This window comes from Solanum pennellii, chromosome 4 (genome assembly GCF_001406875.1).
Source record: "Solanum pennellii chromosome 4, SPENNV200".
Taxonomy (NCBI): domain Eukaryota; kingdom Viridiplantae; phylum Streptophyta; class Magnoliopsida; order Solanales; family Solanaceae; genus Solanum; species Solanum pennellii.
The window spans coordinates 40,700,593-40,719,385 of record NC_028640.1 but is presented as its reverse complement, the minus strand read 5'-3'; the positions used below and the strand labels follow the sequence as shown (position 1 = coordinate 40,719,385).

Below are 18,793 nucleotides of genomic sequence, written 5' to 3'. Positions count from 1 at the left end.
CCCCCCCCCCCCCATTTACATTCATTGTTGATACAATATGCATGCTCTTGTGAGTTGGCTCACGAACTTTGGCAAATCCTACCTCCAATCCACGTGGGATTTGACCCTGACTCTTGTTGGGTGATTATTGTGCATGTGACTGTAGCCACCTCCTTAATTGAAGAGTTGTTTTGTACGTTACCGTACATTATGTACAATCCTATTCTCACAATTCTTAAGAAGCCCAAGAGTGGGAAAGCAATCTTAACTAGGTGAATGTTACAGGTTCGAATATCCACCGAGTTTCGAATCCTGCGCCTCTAGCTCTCAAAAGATTTCTCGGTTATAAAAAAGAAAAGAAATAACAAGAAAGAAAACCTGCTAGAGCACTTGACAGCGAAGATTCCAATATCTCTACAGCTTGATCTCTCGCTTTGATTCCTGTCTTTTCTGATGCTTTGTAATTTTTCCATGGCTCTTTTAATTCCTTAAATTTTCCTTCATTAGATAACTTGTTTGACTATATATTGATGATCTTCCCTACATTTGATGCTACAAAAGTAAAGAGCTTATGTATCAGCAAGTTTTACGTCGGTTTGCCCATTTCAATGCAATTCAACTGAGTGAACCAGCATCATTACCTGAGTTAGTAATGCTTGCTCTGAAAGAAGAGGGTACAGATCCAGAAGGCAATGAAAGCAAAGAGCTAAGAGGAAAGATTGCCGAGGTAATTTCATCTTAACTCAACTGTAACTGCACTACAATAATTAAATTCTATTTCTTGTCCATGTCTGCTCCTGGACACTGAAAGAAAATGTTCCTTTTGTCTAATTCAATTCAGGTAATTTTGTCACCTATCATCATTATACCCTCTTCCTAATTAGCATTGGCATTTTCTATGTATTACTTCAGATGAATACAGAACTGCTCAAGCAAAAGGCTGGAATGCTAGAGGAGTATTTTAGTATTCATATCGATTCAAATGGAAATATGTCTAGTCTTCCTGTTATACTGGATCAGTACACACCTGACATGGACCGCATCCCAGAATTTATACTTTGTTTAGGAAATGATGTGAGTTCTATGCTATTTCTTTGTCTTCTTTCCTATTCCATGCAACAAAGATCTTATCAATTCTATAATATTCTTGCCAATGACTGGACCTTTGAGTGTTGCACAATGAAGTTCATCGACCACATATGAAGCAGCTTGATCTGCTTAGTATGTTGGAAGTTATCAGCCTGTAAACTCACTCATTTTCATTGCCAAGTATCATCCTAAATTAATATATTGAGCCCTTTAACACTGATTAGTTTTGTACTAGATTTCCTCTTGAGACCAGTGGTTTGGGCTTGGGACTTCCATGTTGGAGGTCTCAAGTTGGAAACCCCTTGCCAGAGAAAGCAAGGGGTTTGCCTTCTGGGTCGAGCTCATTGCACCAGGCTTGCGGGTTACCTCTCCTATGTAGTTTGCGAGCTATTGCATAGGACTGGGGATTTTATCTTGTGCGCATCGAAAGGGTAGCGGCTGTGGATTTTCCTTGTCATAAAAAAACAAGAAGAATCCTTGCATGTGGTATTAGTCCTAATAAATTCAACAAATATGGTATACATTGCAAAGTAATTATAGAGATCTAGAGACAAAAATTCAGGACCACAACGTTGAGAAGGAAGACACTTAGTCCACCAAGAACCAAAGAGAACTTCACAAATTAAGGACCACAATATCGAGAGTTACATCAGCCCTAGAAGAAGAAGACAATGAAATAAAGACAAGCTTAGCTAAAATCAAGTAGACGATCCACACTTAGAAGAGAAATCTAGTGTGTATAAATCACATAGTAATGGAAGTTCTTGAGAAGCTACATCTACCAATAGAGACAAATTAACACATTCATTGTGGGCTAAAAAGGGATCACCATATAGCAGTAGTAGGAAAGGGAGAAAACCTGAAGAAGGTAATATGTCCAAAGGAACAGGCCGTTATTCTAGAGGGAGAAATTACAGCTCAAATTAATGGAATGAGCATAAGAACATCAGCATCTGGAAAGAAAGCTTCAAAAGACATATTCAAAAGGAAGAATCAGATATCACATCCTCTACTCTTCATGCGGAGCTTTTGAGGAAAAGAATGCTTCGAGAGCTAGTCAATATCAAAAAGGTTTTTTGTTGAAACTAAAGGAACAGGTTCCCAGAAGGTGTGCTGTAAGAAAGTAGAGTAATTCACAAGATCATCAAAGCTGAATATGAACTGGATAGAATAGTTGAATGGAGAAGACCATAAAAAAAGACACACCTCCACTTACCAAACACAGATATAAGAAGCCATAAGAAAGGGAAAAGATGGTTAAAATGCAAGGATCTTCTAGAATATACACAGCTCAATAGAATGCCAAACATTTTGCCTCCTGCCCCTCTAAAGAAAAGAACAAAGCTGCCAAAATGGACCAAGAAACACTTGATTCGTCCTTTCTAAATATTGGAAACTCAAACTAGTGTTGGCTCCTAAGACAACTCTATGACCAAGATTAAAAGCCCAAATGAGAAAAAAGAGGAGCTTAGACGAAGGAAACTTTACTCTCAGCAAAAGGGGCTTATCAAAAAGGGAACAAAGTAACAAAACTTCCCTTCTTGAAGGTAAATGAAGACTCTTGCAACAAAATAAAGAAGAAAATATTCAGGAACCTCAAAGCATCGAAAGTGTAATACATATGTCAAAAGGAGAATTGTCCTTCATAACAAGATCAACTCAGAGGATCTTGTCAGAGATCTAGTTCTCATGACTCACAAGTATGCATCTCCTTCAAATCTATAAATTACTTTAAATTTGTGTATTAGTGCACTTGTTAAAAGAAAAGGGAAGGGGAAGCACCTTAGGGTGTGCCTAGTGGTCAATGAAGTGTTTGAGAAACCTCAGGTCTCGGTCAAAACTTTGTGGAGACAAATAAACACTAGGTTATTCTTGCTATTTGTGCTAACCTTGGTGGACAGAGTTACCTGGTACCTGTTGTTGGTGGGAGGTGACAAGTATCCCGTGTAATTAGATGAGGTGCGTGAAAGCTGACCCGGACACCACAATCATGAAAAAAGAGGGGGGGGGGGTGAGGGGGTCATGATATGAATAACCACGAAAATTGGTCCGTTAAAATAAACCCCCTTCGATGAAAGTCAGTGACTTAAAAAGGGGACTTCAAAAGTCATCCGGACTATTTATTAAAAGATTAGTCCCTCGTATATTCACTTGGTCGCATCATTCTTGAAAAATCAAAAGAGCAAAGTAATTCTCAGCAACTTGAAACCTAGTCATATCTTCTTTAACACTGTTGCACACTCCAAAAATAAATCCGATGCTCAATCCAGCGAAGTCTTACTCAGAATGCAACCAAACCCTAAAATATCCCAAGAAATAAGATCAACCACTTCAGGGTAGAGAAGAAGTTACAATTCAAGGGGAACTGGTTCGTAAGCAAACAACTAAGGAGGAAGAAACCGAGAACCATGGTTCTGATATCTCAAATGTTGAAAGGAAAGATGAAGTCAAATACCCTAAAGAAAAAGGGTTGAAGAAAGCGTCAAGTTCTAGAGGCGTCAGTAAAAGAAAAGAACCCTCAGAATGGATGGAAGAAACTGCTCCTTCGGTCAAAGAACCGAATCTAAAGAGGATTAAAAAAAGAGCTGAAAAGAAAAAGAAGTGCTAGAATCAAAGAGCTGAAGAAAATGCTGGACCATTATGAATGGACTAGCTACTATTTGACACAAATCCAGTGGTTCATGAGGAAGAGGTTCATAATTTTATAGAAGGTTCAAGCTAGTTGATGATGATGCAGTGGTGTCTTCTGTGAAGGGAAGAGGAATCAGATTTACAGTTGAAGACGTAGGGGACATTTTCAACATATCTTTTGTTGGTTATGATAATACTTTAAAGAAAAATGGGTCGAAGATGGGCCAGAAAAAAGCATGGCTTATTTGACAGCAAGTTTCCACAAGGAAGAGATTCTCAGGAGTTAAGGTAAGCGCTGAAATGGGAGATGACTCTAGCTCAAAAAATCATATTAATCTAGTAAAGAAGTGTGTCCTGCCGCGAGTAGAAAAGGGAAATTAAGCTAAAAACAGGGACATGATTGTGATGATGCACTTGACCAAGGAGATCTGGTAAACCATCCTGCTTTATTGGTACAACACTTGGCTCTAGCTGCTGAAGGGGCACATTCCCTACCCTATGGATTTTGTCTGAGAAAGGCATTCACCCACTTTGAGATTCCCCCGAGCGTTGGGAAAAAGGGAGGGGAAAAGGAAATGATAGGCAAAACCGCACTTGCAGAGTATTTCAACAATATTAGCAAGCTAGGAAGCACGACGGGAGGCTACAGACAGAGAAGCTTGGAGAATTGTTCCAGCTTGTATATTGTGGACAGTATGGAAAGAAGGAAATTCTAGATGTTTTGAAAATAGGAGCAACTCTGTTTAGCAGATGAAAATGAACTGTATTATATGGGTTCAGTACAAGGCTCAGCACAACCTATGTACTGCTTGTGTTTTGTTCACATACAGAAATATACAAGGTTACCAGTTTCAAAAAAAAAAAAAAAGGAACAGGTTCTAAGAGCAGTAGTGTGGTTACAAACCTGCTAGAAGGGCTTGCCAAAGAAAGAGAGGCAAAGGAAAAGGCGGAAGCTGTGCATGAAGCCTTCCAAGTTCTTTCATCTTTTGCCTTAAATATTGGAAGCCTTCCAACTCAAGAACAGAGGGGTTCAATGCTTAGGTTAGGGATTGGTGGGAGTCTTTTAACTACACTGGCAGGCCTGATTATGTCCTAATGGCAAAGTTAAAGGCACTAAAGGGGAAGCTGAAAGAATGGAGAAAAACCATCCAAGGAAATCTGAAAATGCAAAAGGCCAATCTGTTTAAGCAATTAGCTGATCTAGAAGAGATACAAGAATAGAGAGCTCTTGAAGAAGGGGAACTAGCTTCTAGGCTGGCTTTGACTATGGAGTTTGAGTACATAGCCAAGCATGAAGAGACTGCGTGGAAACAGAGGTCCAGAGCTTTGTGGATTAAGCAGGGAGATAGAAACACAAGTTTTTTCCATAGAACAGCAAACCAACACAGAAGAATCAACAGCATTGATAAATTGAAAGTCAACGGAGTGGAGATTGCAGAACCTGAAGAAATTAAGAATGAAATTGTTGAATACTAGGAGAGGTTCTATACAGAATCAGAAGAGGTGGAGGCCACAGTTAAACATGAGAAATTGCCCCAAAATTGATGAAATTGATGGCAACTTTTTGGGGGCTCCTTTTGAAGCTGAGGAAATACTAGAAAGTATTAAAGCCTGTGCAGGAGATAAAGCCCCTGGACCAGATGGCTATACAATGGCTTCCTTCGGTCAGTGTTTGGACGTAATCAGACATGAGTTGGTAGCAGTTATTCAGAATTTCCATGCTAGAGAATGTCTTGAAAAGAGCGTTAATGCCACTTTTGTTGCACTTATTCCAAAAAAAGGTGGGGGCAATTGAACTGAATGACTTCAGACCCATCGGTCTGGTGGAGGGAGTGTACATGATCATCTCAAACTATTGACAGAGAGATTGAAAGAGGTAATTCACTGAATTGTCGACAGACAACAGATGTCCTTTCTTAAAGGAAGGCAGATTATGGATGCAGTGGTGCTAGCTAGTGAACTGGTGGATTTGAGAGTGAAGAGCAAACAACCAGGCATACTATGTAAGCTTGACATTCAGAAAGCATATGATCATGTGAATTGGAATTATCTAGTGAACATGTTACAGAAGATGGGTTTTAGATCTAAATGGATCAGGTGGATCAAATATTGTATAGGTGCAGTCAAATTTTAGTTCTTATCAATAGAAGCCCAACTGTTTTTTCTCTTCTCAAAGGGGGCTGAGGCAGGGAGATCCGCTCTCACCTTTCTTGAACATTCTAGCAACGGAGGGGATGAGCTGCCTGATTTACATAGCAAAGGCCAAAGACTGGATCAGAAGGTTCCAAGTGCAAAACAGGACAAGTAACAACCTAGAAATCACTCACCTACAGTATGTAAATGATACCTTAGTGTTTTGTGAAGCAGTGAGGGACCATTTTCGGATTTTGAGGACCATTTTCATTATTTTTGAAGTTGTGTCAGGCCTTCATATAAATGGGGGAAAAGCTACATTGAGTGTTATCAAAGGTGAAAAGCACAAAAAAGCTCTAAGGGCTGTGGGGGCTTTAAGCACAAATAAAATATGGGCTTTAACAAAAAAAGGCGCAAAAGGAGAAAAGAATAAAATATATATGTTTAATTCAAGTCTAATAATTATAAGCATGAAATGACAAATATATGACCAAAGAAATTGAAAAAAATTATGATAAAGTGAAATATCAATTATTCAGCTTCAAATTCTTTAGAAGTGGCTCATTGGCAAGGAAATATTTGCCTTAGAACCTTGATGACGATGCACATAAAAGGGAGGCAAAGCGCTCAATACGTTTTGAGCCTCACTTCAGGGCTTAAGCGCGCTTAAAGCGCGCCTTTGATAACACTGGCTACATCTATCCAATTAATGAAGGGGTAGAAATTGAGGAGCTAGCCAATACACTAGGGAGGCAAGTAGGGAGCTACGCGCCATCTACTTGGGCATGCCATTAGGTGCAAAAAGTAAGTCAATAAGCATTTGGAGTGGAATGATAGAAAAGTGTGAGAAAATTAGCAAACTGGAAAAGTAATTATCCTGGGGAAGACTTACTATGATCAACATTGTGCTAGATGCCTTACCAACATACATGATGTCTGGTTTCCAGCACCATCTGGCGTTGCAAAATAGAGGTACTCAGAAGAACTTTCTTTTGGCAAGGAAATGAAGATAAGAGGAAGTATTATCTTTTCAAAAGGGAAGAAATGAACATAAGCAAGAAGGTATGGGCATCAGAAACATGAAGTTTCAGAACCAAAGCCTTATGATGAAGTGGTTATGGAAGTTCGCATCTACTGAGAAATCATTGTGGAAGGAAGTGATTGCTGCAAAATATGGAATAAGGGATAAGTGGATGACAACAATGTGACTTCTCCTTATGGGTCTAGTGTATAGAGATCTATCAAATATCTATGGGATCTGGTGCTAGAAAGATCACATTGTAAGGTGGGAAATGGTAGAAAGGTGGATTTCTGGATGGACAAATGGCGTGGACTATGTCCCATTAAGCCAAAGGTTACATGACCTCTACAACCTATGTTAAATGCAACAAGCTATTGTGGCAGAATTATGGAATGATCAGGGGTGGAATTTTTACTTCAAAGGAACTTAAATGATTGGGAGATGTGTAGAGTAACAGAGTTCTTTGCTACCCTAGCACAATTTAGCAACCTGGGGAGCAAAGGGTGTTTCACAGTAAATTCAACATGTGAGATCTCAACACAGTGCATTGAGTTAGTAGAATGACCTTGGAAGATGATATGGAAAACCAAGATACCCTATTAAGTAAATGTGGAATAAGATTGTTGAAAAATTTCATTCATATACGATTGTTGAATAATTTCATTTGATACGATTGTTGAATAATTTCATTCATATATTTCTATGTCATATACATGAGTTTATATATACATAAAATATTATGAAATAGAATCACCTAAATCCCATGAAATCTGGGATTATACAGAATCATATATTTTACATTAAGAGAAAACCTGATCTTTGTAGATACAAATGGCGAACAAATGAGTCCACTATCTAGTTTCTCCTTAATGAAATGTTTGTTTACCTCAATATGCTTAGTGTGATCATGTTGTACAGGATTATGAGCTATACTTATTGTTCATTTATTGTCACAATATAGTCTGATAGGTCCTTCCCATCTTATCTTCAAATCATCAAGGATTATCTTTAACCATAACAACTCACAAACTCCCATAGCCATAGATCGAAGCTAGATTCTACACTTGATCTAGCTACTACATTTTGTTTTTTACTCCTCCAAGTCACTAGATTTCCTATCAAGAAAATGCAATATCCAGGACATGACCTTCGATCCACTAATGAACCAGCATAGTCCGCATCTCTATAAGCCTCTAAAACCAAGTCTCCTCCTCTTTTGAATAATATTCCTTTTCCTTGACTTCCTTTAAGATATTGTAGAATCTGATTGACAACTTTAAGATGCATTTCTCTAGGATCATGCATACATTGTCTAACAAGACTTATAGCAAATGCAATGTCCGACCTTGTATGAGACAAATAAAACAGTTTTGGTATAAGCCTTTGATACAAACCTTTATCAACCATAGGATCTTCTGGAGCATTACATAATCTATGATTATATTCAATTGGTGTAGCCACTGGTTTACACCCTAATTTTCCTGTTTCTTTTAGCAAATCAAGCACATATTTTTGTTGGGAAATAAAGATTTTCTTGTTTTGAGTGTGCCACTTCGATTCCCAAAATATACTTTAATTTTCCAAGCTCTTTGATGTCTAATTCCTTGAGTAAACACTTTTTCAAATTTTGCATCTCCTCAGAATCATGACATGTTAGTTGTTACTACATTGTCATCCACATAAACCAACAATACTGTCACCTTTCCTGTTTTTGAGTGTCGTATGAACAAGGTGTGCTCTCCTTGACTTTGTCGATACCCTAGCTTGATCATAACCTTTGTAAATCTTCCAAACCATGCACAAGCTGATTGTTTTAATCCATAAAGTGCCTTCTTCAGTCTACACACCATTCCCTTCTTGCTTTCAAAATCAGGTGGCACCTCCATATAAATCTCCTCATCTAAGTCTCCATGTAAAAATGCATTTTTACATAAAATTGTTGTAGGTTCCAATTAGAAACCGCAGCCAATGATAATAAGATTCATACTGTATTCATTTTTGCCACTGGAACAAAAGTCTCCAAATAATCAATTCCATAGGTCTGTGTATAACCCTTTGCTACCAAACGTGCTTTATATCTTTCTGTGGACCCATCTATCTGACTTATATTTCACGGTAAACACCCATCTGCACCTGACCAACCTTTTTCTTTTGGTAATTCCACAATATCCCAAGTTTTGTTTTTCTCCAACGCTTCCATTTCTACCTTCATAGCTTTCTCCATTCTTTATTCCCTAATGCTTCAGACAAATATCTGGGGATAGGAATTATGTCGATGTTACAGTGAAAAGCTTTATGACTTCGGATGTTGTGTGCTCAAAGGGTATTGTGTGCAAAATATGGTTCCTTTTCTGAGTGCAATGGGAAGGTCAAGGTCATTAGGTTGGTTAAATTCTGCTTCATGAACAGTTTAGTTTCTTGGTTTTGATGGTTGAATAGGTTCAGGATGGGTATTAGAAGTGTAGTAACCTGAGGAGATGATTGCAACTGACTAGTTTGATCAGTTTGTCTCTTTCTTCTGGAATATACCTGTAGTGGTAGATTATTTTCTAGAATTCCATTATCTGTATTTGGATTGGGAGACTCAATGGGTTCATTTGGATTTAGAGACTTAGGTGACCGAACAAATGGTGACTCATGCAAGAACTGGGCACAACTAGAAATGGAAAACTCAGATAGTGACAAGCATAGAGGTTCCTCTCCCTTCAATAACTCCCCCAGATTGTAAGAATGATTAGAAAAGGATTCACTCTCATCAAATGTGACATCCGCTGAAACAAAGAATTTCTTAGATGATGGTTGATAACATTTGTAACCTTTTTGAGTAGGAGATTATCCTATGAAAAGACACTTAAGAGCACACGTCAAATTAATTTGCCTCTATTTTGAGAATGAATATGAACATAGGCAACACTTCTGAAGATTCTAGGAAGCAATTTATTGGAAATTTCGAAATTTGGAAAGAAATTCCTAAGAGTATCAATTGGACTTTGAAAGTTCAGAGTTCTTGACGGCATTTTGTTACTAAGATGTGCGGCAGTTAAGACAGCTCCCCCCAATACTGTTTTGGCACCTTTTTGTGAAACAACAATGATCTAGTAATGTCAAGTAACAAACCGTATCTTTTCTCTGCTATCCTATTTTGTTGAGAAGCATTGACCCATGAAGATTCTTGAATAATTCCCTCTTTTTTGGAAGAAAACAAAGAGGTTTTGATTGAAGTAGTCCTTGGCATTATCAGATCGGAATCTTTTAATTGACACATCATATTTGGTTTTGATTGCATTAAAAAAGGTAGGAAGAGTTTGACTGACATCAGATTTTTGCTTTAGCAAATAGATCCACGTAACTCTTGTACAATCATCAATGAATGACACAAACCATCTAGCACCAGAAATTATTAGGAATGGGAGATGGTCCCCAAATATCACTATGAATAAGAGAATAAAGTTTGACATCTTTTTTGACTAATTGGAAAGGAAATACGTTTGTGTTTTGCAATTTCACAATCATCACAATGAAAAGACTCCACAATCATATCTTTGAACAAAGATGAAAACATCCTTTTGGTTACATAAAAGGAAAGGTGACCTAATAGACGATAAAAAAGTCATACTTTTTCTTTATTTGACATGATAGACTCATACAAGAATGAACTAGATCATGAATTCTTAGATATATATTCACCATTGTGGAAATTCAAACAATAAAGACCACCTTTCTCACTAGCACGCCCAATCATCTCCTTTGTGTTCTGTTCCTAAAATAACTAATATGAAGGGAAGAAAGTTACTTGGCATTTGGAATCTTTGGTGAGTTTTTGGATAGAAATGAGATTTGCAGATAACGTATCAAGGATTTTCCAAGTGGTATGTCTCCTCGACCAGCTACAGTGATAACCGAATCATTAGCTATAGTTATTTTTTTTATAGTTAGGACAAGGGGAATATGATATGAAGAGATGAGAGAGAGTGGTTATATGATCAGTTGCCCCAGAATCAACTACCCACGTTGGAGAAAGTTTGTCTGAGACAATAGTAATAAAAGAGTAAGAAATACTTGTGAAGGTCGATGAACCGCTACCTGTTGAAGCTGAATGTTGCAAATCTCCAGTTGAAACTATAGAGTTATTCTCTACAATTGCAGAATCATTTTCAGAGACTGGAATATTTGTGGCAGTACCATTTTCAGGCATGGTAGCAAAATGGGATTTTGTCAAGATAGGATGAATAAAATTGGTCAGGAATAAGCCTAAAGCTCTGATACCGTGTGGAATAAGATTGTTGAATAATTTCATTCATATATTTCTATGTCATATACATGGCTTGATATATATGTGAGAAATATAGGGAAAAAATATTATTGAATTGTTGTTGTGTCTATATTATTACATTGAGACCCTATTTATAGACCCTAGAATACAATCCCTTACCAAATAGGATACTATTTAGTAGTCCTATTCCTATTCTGAGAGGATTGTATAAACCTAATCCTGTCCTAATAGGATTGTATAAACCTATTTCTGTTTACTAGGATTGTATAAACATATTCCTATTCTAATAGGATTGTATAAACCTATTCATATTCTAACACTCCCCCTCAAGCTAGTGCGTACAATTCATGCACCTAGCTTGTTACAAATGTAATTAACACGGGATCAATGAGGGGCTTGGTGAAATATTTGCAGACTTCACAAAATTGACGGTCAATCTCAATGTGCTTGTCATCTCATTAAATATTGGACTTGATGCATAATGCGAGACAATCTCAATGTGCTTAATCTTCGCATGAAATACTAAATTTGATTCATAATGTTGGTATTGAACTTCCCAAATCAAGCTTGAGAAAAATTGTTCTAGACCATAGAGTAATCTGCACAATAGATGACACAACACAATCGACATACAAGGCTACTAAACTCCCCCTAAGCAACGGAGTGCTCAAATCTAGTATAACGTATATGGATCGTGTTGGAATCAATATGAGTTAATATTAAATAAGAAAGTCACCAAGAAATTGATCATATGCCAGAATATTAGATTTGATGGCTAAAAGTGGTCACAATATAAGAAATAAAATTATATGGGTATGGTCAGAATGATGTCATTACCCAACTAGTAAATAGAAATTATATAGGATAGTTTGAATTGATGGAACGACCCCATTGAAAAAGAGATAATTAAGGGTTGGAATGATGGCATAACCCTACGTAAATCAGATTTGAGGAGTCACCGGAAAGACGAACTAAACTATGCGAATCAAATCTGTGTCACTGAAAAGACACATGATGCTATGCAACTCAGATATGAGAAAATAGTTCGAAAAAATCCACGGCACTACACAAATTAAATATGAAAAAAAAGTAATCACCAGAATAATCGGTGCTACACAAATTAGATATAAGAAAGTAGTCACCGGAATGATGGCATTGTGCTACACAAATTAGATATGAGAAAATAGTCCCCAGAAAGATACATGGTGACCCAACTTTTGCTAACATAAGCATCGGCCGAACAGCGCCATATATGAGTAATAGCCGCCCGCCAGCAACGGAATCTGTCTGATTTTCTACCAAGATCGTTATAGAGTCCTAAACTTTTCCTACCAGAAAAAGGATTAGTCAATTCAAAACCATTCCTAAAAGGAAAACCTATTTATGGTAAGAAGTTGGCCTGAATTTTTAACAAAATAAATTTGTCCACCTTCTTCACTTAATCTTCAACAACTTGCTTCTCCTCTCATAATCTCCTTTGCACACAAAGAACCTCTTTGAAACAGTTTCTCCAACAAAAATCTTCATTACTGTCAAAAAGGTTGGGGCTAGAACTACACCCGCCAAGTGAACACCTCTTTATAACCTGGTTCAATAATCGATTATCGAACCACTGAACCTAACTCCGTCATTGAATCTGGCTCTGACACCATGTGAGAAATATAGGAAAAGAATATTATTGAATTGTTGTTGTGTCTACATTATTACATTGAGACCTTATTTATAGACCCTAGAATACAATCTTTTACCAAATAGGATACTATTTAGTAGTATTATTCCTATTCTAATTGGATTGTATAAACCTATCCCTATTTTAATAATATTGTATAAACCTATTCCTATTCTACTAGGATTATATAAACCTATTTCTATTCTAATAGGATTGTATAAACCTATTCATATTCCAACAATATACATCAGAGATTGTGGAATAGAATCACTTAAATCCCAGGAGTATACAAAATCATATATTTTACGTTAAGAGAAAAATCAGAGTAGTGATATCCACAATTATCCTAAGATCTTAAAGGATCATATTTTTGATGACAAGAATATCCTCTATCAACCAACAGTTAACTGTTTTACTTGGTTGTTAGCTAAGGAGGCAGTTTTGACACATTAAAACCTGAACAAAAGAGGTTTTCACCTGTGTTCGAGGTGATTTTCGTGTGAAGAGCAAGGAGATAGAGTCAACCATCTCTTTTTACACTGCAAGTGGACAACACAGCTGTGGCAAATGTTCACCAACATGAGAGAGATTAAATGGGTGAAATTAGGAAGGAACAAAGAAGTTTTGAAGTGCTGGCAAAGGGATGGAAATGCAGGAAGAAAGGAGGAGAGATGGAAGATTGTCCCATCATGTATATGGTGGACAGTATGGCTTGAGAGAAACCAGAGATGTCATGAAGTAAAGCAGAGCAACATACAAAGATTTAAGCTTAATTGTTTAGCTCTGTATTATTTTTGGTGTAAACAAGTAATTTAGATAGCTCAGAAGTAATCAGCACAACTATAGACTGGCTGTAACTTGGTAGATATAGGATCCTATGTAATTACAACACTTTTGGAGGGTAACTACACTTTTGAGGTAGTATACATGTGGATAAATATAGATTAACTGTTACATTTCTCAAAAAAAAAAAAGAACATATGGGGGAACGTTCTTTTGAGAAAACAAATTTATGATCAGGTTCTTAAATCTAGCCATCCCTGTACCTGTCCAAGTAATCTTACAAATCTTGCCTAGCCATACAAATGTAGCAACTTTTATTTTTTACATGTTAGTCGAGTGAAGAAGCTAGCAACACTGTCAGAGGAACTCATGAGAGAACGTGTTCCTCTAGCAGAATTGGGACTGCAATGAAGAAGTTGTTTTATGAAGACTTGGAGAATTGGAATTATGCAGTCTAATACTGCAAGGAGCTGGAGTTCAAGATATGGAATAATTACCATAAATCGAACACATGTATTAACTTTGAATTAAGAGGGAGAAGCCTGTTGCATAAAGAAGATCCAAACGAAGTTAAAGTAGAATTGGATTTATGGGAAAACTTGAATCAATTCCTATTTGGATTGGAGAACTACAAGGCAGCTTCTACTTCTATATAAAGAGCACGACACAAAGCTTTGGAGTTTAACCACACCTAAAGGAGAGGTATCCTAGTGAAAAAGTCAGCAAAAAGAGTCTTGAAGAAAAAATTGTTGCTACGACGAAAGAACCTGCTCCTGTCAAGTTTTATCTGTATTGTTCTTGAGTTGTATAGTTAGTTTCTTATAGTGGTACCAGAACAAGATCTTGATTACTTTATTAGTTGGTTGTAGTTGTTGAGAATATAATTAAATAATAAAAGTATTTAAAAGGGTGCTCTCTCTAACAGCTCAACAGTAGTAAGTGTGTTTTGTGTTTGTAAGGGACTTCATTGATAGATAGAGTCAATGGAGAGAAAAGTTAAGGGGGTAGAGGTTGGGATTGTTGGGAACAGTTCCTTGGGTGTTACAAGGGCAATCGTAAATCTTAAATTGCTTGAGCTTAGTGGTGCGTTTGAGAAAATCCTACAGATGTAGGTTGTGGGTTTTGCCTCTCTTGAGCAGGGAGTTTTCTCTCTAAATACTTGTGTTTATTTAGTTTATACCACAATTTACCTTCTTGCATCATTGCTCAAAGAACTGGAATCTTTGAGTACATAGTACACAGCCAAACTAATAGAGCCGTTTTGACACAGGAAGTTTTTCCATTTTTGCAATTTTTTTTTACAAAAAAATTTTGGTTATATAAATATAAGATTTGGTTATATATAAGACTGACTTTTTGGTTAGTTTTTTGGAAAGGAGTTTTTCAAATTTGAAAAGCTGGTTTTGACTTGATTTTCAAGTGAATTTATTTCCATTTGCCCAGGGGATTTTCTGATTTGTACGTACAGATCACTTTCTTAGAAGGCGTATGGACATAGATTTGGTTAAAATTTGGACAAAAGAATTTTTGAAGTTGAAAAATGGTATTTAGAAGTTGAAGTTGTGCAAGTGGAAATAAATTTTCACTTGAAGAAAGGCGTATATGGAAATAGACTTCTGTAGTGACTTGATCAAATCTAACATATGGTTTTTATCCTTCACATCCTGTAAGTTGCACCAAAAAGCAAAGTTCTTTGTACTTTAAACATTTGTACAGAGATAGCTTTCCCTTCAAACTACCTAACATTTCTTTCAGTCCACAACCCTACAGATACAAGCTGACACTGTAACCCTCAAACTTCTTGCTGGTTTCCTGATCCCACTTTTGTCCGAAACAGTCAACAGGTCTTTCAAACTGAAAGGCATGACAAAAGAGAAGTTGAAAATATTGAAAAACAGATTCCAAGTTGCCTCCACTGTGCAATGCAAAAAGAGATGGATGCTCAATTCGTCCTCTTTTTTTCTCTCACTACCAAGTCCCATTTAACAAGATGAAAGGCTATTTTTCTTTATTACCAATCCATAGGTAGTATATGGAAATATTAGGATTGGATGAATTTTAATCCACGCATGTGATATTACAGTTGCCTTGGGTGATATATATTGCCTATTATTGTGGGTCTTATGGTTTCTATGTAGATTGTGTGGAGGATCAGAGTATTTTTATGTGATATTGGCACAAAGTCTTGTTAAATTTGTTTTTTCGGTGAACAAATTGGTATTTTCATCAAACTTGAGGGGCATTGTTGACATCCCAAAGCTACAAATGTTGGTAAACAGGACAAGACTAAATTGTTACTCCCTCTGTCCCATCTTTGCTCAACTGTCTGGTTTTACTTGTGTTAATTTGTAGGTTGACTGGGAGGACGAGAAAATTTGTTTTCAGACAATTGCTGCTGCCCTAGGAAACTTTTATGCCATGCATCCGCCATTATTGCCTAATCCCTCAGGTGATGGCTTGAAATTCTACAGAAAGAGAGTGCTTTCAAGTGGTTCAGAAGTAACTTCAATAGATAACATAGGTAAGCAACTATTCTGAAAAACAAATTCCATTGTGTATCATGTACATATTGCAGGGTAGCAAGGGTTCATTTTGGTCCTAGTGAAGGAGCTACGCTCCTAGTCTGTGTAATTGATAGCCAGATCCTACTGCAATTTGGCACTTTAGGAAATCATTACACTTTAGGATCGCTGGGCCGTTAAATAAATAAGCAGTTTTTTCTTTACCTTGTTGAGATTGCATATTCAGCATCGCCGGTGAGAGAATTAGGGATAACAATTAGGCATTAGCAGCGACAGCTGTGATTTAAACTTTGCAACTTCCATTTTTTTAAGATAGTAATTAGCTTTAATCAGCTAAATGCTATGAAACAACTTATATTGCTATCCAAAACTAGAAGCCATAAGAAGATTATAGACCAACTTAATATATGTTGTGTCTTGGGTAAAATCACGACCAAAATCGGGTAAGTGCGCCGATAGGTAAGCCAACCCAAAGTAACAAAACGAAATACGAAAACTTGGAATTAACATATAAGAATCATAATAAGTCATAAAACGATATAATTTTAAAAAACTCATACATATGCGGCAATAGATACAACTCTTCCCAAAACCTAGTGTTACTAGTACAAGCCTCTAAGAATGTCAAAATACGATAATAACTACTACATTGTCTTTAAATACGAAAGACATGGACAAAACAAAAGGATATAAGAGATCCAGGAACTAATAGTGATGACTATAACTTTGTATTCTATATGGTGATTTTTGACATTCACTGAGTATTACCGTTAATTGTTTCTCCTCCCAACACATTACTATGTGTTTATTACATATTAATCTTGTGGATCATTTTTTAGCTAGGACTAACTTCTGAATTTGCTGTTACTAAGAGAATGATACCACGGAGGCTGAATTTGAGGAAGAACTACGTTTGGAGGCTGAAAATGCCTGGGCTCAACGTGAATGGTCAATTCAGCATGTTCTGTTTCCCTCCCTCAGGCTCTTCTTCAAGCCCCCTACTTCCATGGTTACAAATGGAACTTTTGTTCAGGTAAGTAAAACTTCTCTTCTTCGTTGCCATCTTACTTTACATATTTTTTCTATCAAGATTTAGTGTCAGAATCTCTCATTCCTATAATTTCCAGAGGGAATGAATAGGAAACTGAAAATTGAAAAGGAGTGAAAAAAGCATAAATCTCCGGTGTAGTCTTTTCTAGGCAGATATTCAGTCTCTCCCCACACGCTTCTTCCCCGTCTTTCAACTGTTCTTTTTGTAGATGTTATCTTGAGGCGCCCATGTTTATGATATTGATCATCTATTGTCTTATTCTAGGTTGCATCACTGGAAAAGCTCTACAGAATTTTCGAGAGATGTTAAACCTAGGAGAATTTTGATGTGGCCTCCTTGAAGCAAAAGGATGTAAAATGTACAGTTTCTGATTTGAGAAGGAAATTCCCTGGCCCCTACCCCCAAAGAACCAAAATATGAAAAACTGGTTCAACTTTTTTTTTTGGTGTGAAGACAACCACCCCCCTACATTAAACGTTTTATTGTGAAAAGAAGCAAAAATGGAAGCAATACATTTTGTCTCTTTTACTCTATTCCATCAAACTAGTGGTGTAGACATGGTGTTATACGCAAGAAATGAGTTAAGCAAATAGGAGTTCAAAAGAAAATTTACTTTTCTTGATTACTCGATAAACCCATGATGCCAATAAACCTAATCTCTACAGAAAATCAGCAACATGTTAAAAACTGAAAGCAAGATATTTCCTTACTGGGAAACTATTCTTATTATACACAAAAATGATATTTTCATAACAACCAAGTAATCAAGCAAACAACCAAGATTACTTGCATATAACATATTTTACACATTTTAATCAAACATAAAGTTGATACTTGTGATTGTGATTGTATTTTACAGGGAAAAAGCAAGATCATTCGCCAATTTCAGCGGTTACTTGAATAACATCAGAATTGCAAAATCTGTGTGGGCGGATTTTCCATGTAAAAGCCATAACAAATAATTTAGGTCTTCCTGAATATTGAATAAATTTATCAAGGGTTATTGCTGGATATAATCACTAGTTATTGCTAATAACTTATAATCAATTCTCCATTTAAATTTACATGTTACATCCTATAGAATTGAAAGTTTGGTTCTTCAGTTAGATGTCTCTTGGTTTCTTGGAAATTTAAAAAAAAAATCCAATTACCAATACTGATATTTGAGGCCAAAAAGTTTTAAAGATCTACTCCTCCCGTCCAGTTTTGTTTGTCATGGTTTCTATTTTTAGAGTCAAACTATAAAAATTTTGACTAATATTTTAAGATGCATTTTTTCATCATATTAATATGCAAAAAATTGTAATTTATAGTACTTTTCATTTAGTTTTAGAATATCTAATTTTTTTGTTTAAAATATCGAATTAATGTGATCAAATTTATCTTTGAAAATTAATCAAATTGACTTTCGGGAGTATTTCATTTCCTTAATTTATTTGGCATTTTTATTCTCAAAAGGTCAACCCTATTTATTGCAATAAGTCCAATATTCCTAAAATTTCTAAAATTCAATATTGGATTTAATTTTCATTTTTTTTATCATAACAGAAAATATTTTTGTTCATAGCAAACACACCCTTAAAAAGAGAAAAGATTAAGAGAAAAAAATTTAAATGGAAATTTATATTTCTCAACTTAATAA

The 18,793-nt window shown here is 36.3% G+C and overlaps 1 protein-coding gene across 2 annotated transcripts in view; it reads left to right on the top strand.

Moving 5' to 3' along the window:
• Positions 1–18,229, top strand: part of LOC107015696 (DNA mismatch repair protein MLH1) — a 40,382-nt gene extending 22,153 nt beyond the window's left edge. Inside the window, exons 12-16 of one of the 2 annotated variants that reach the window (XM_015216046.2) lie at positions 541–706; positions 892–1,053; positions 15,931–16,099; positions 16,973–17,133; positions 18,011–18,229. In XM_015216046.2, the coding sequence (XP_015071532.1) occupies positions 541–706; positions 892–1,053; positions 15,931–16,099; positions 16,973–17,133; positions 18,011–18,055 (703 nt within the window). In that variant the 3' untranslated portion in view covers positions 18,056–18,229. Of the gene's footprint in view, positions 1–540; positions 707–891; positions 1,054–15,930; positions 16,100–16,972; positions 17,134–17,415; positions 17,688–18,010 lie in introns of those variants that run through there. The other variant, XM_015216045.2, reaches the window with a different exon arrangement.
• Positions 18,230–18,793: the final 564 nt, after the last annotated feature.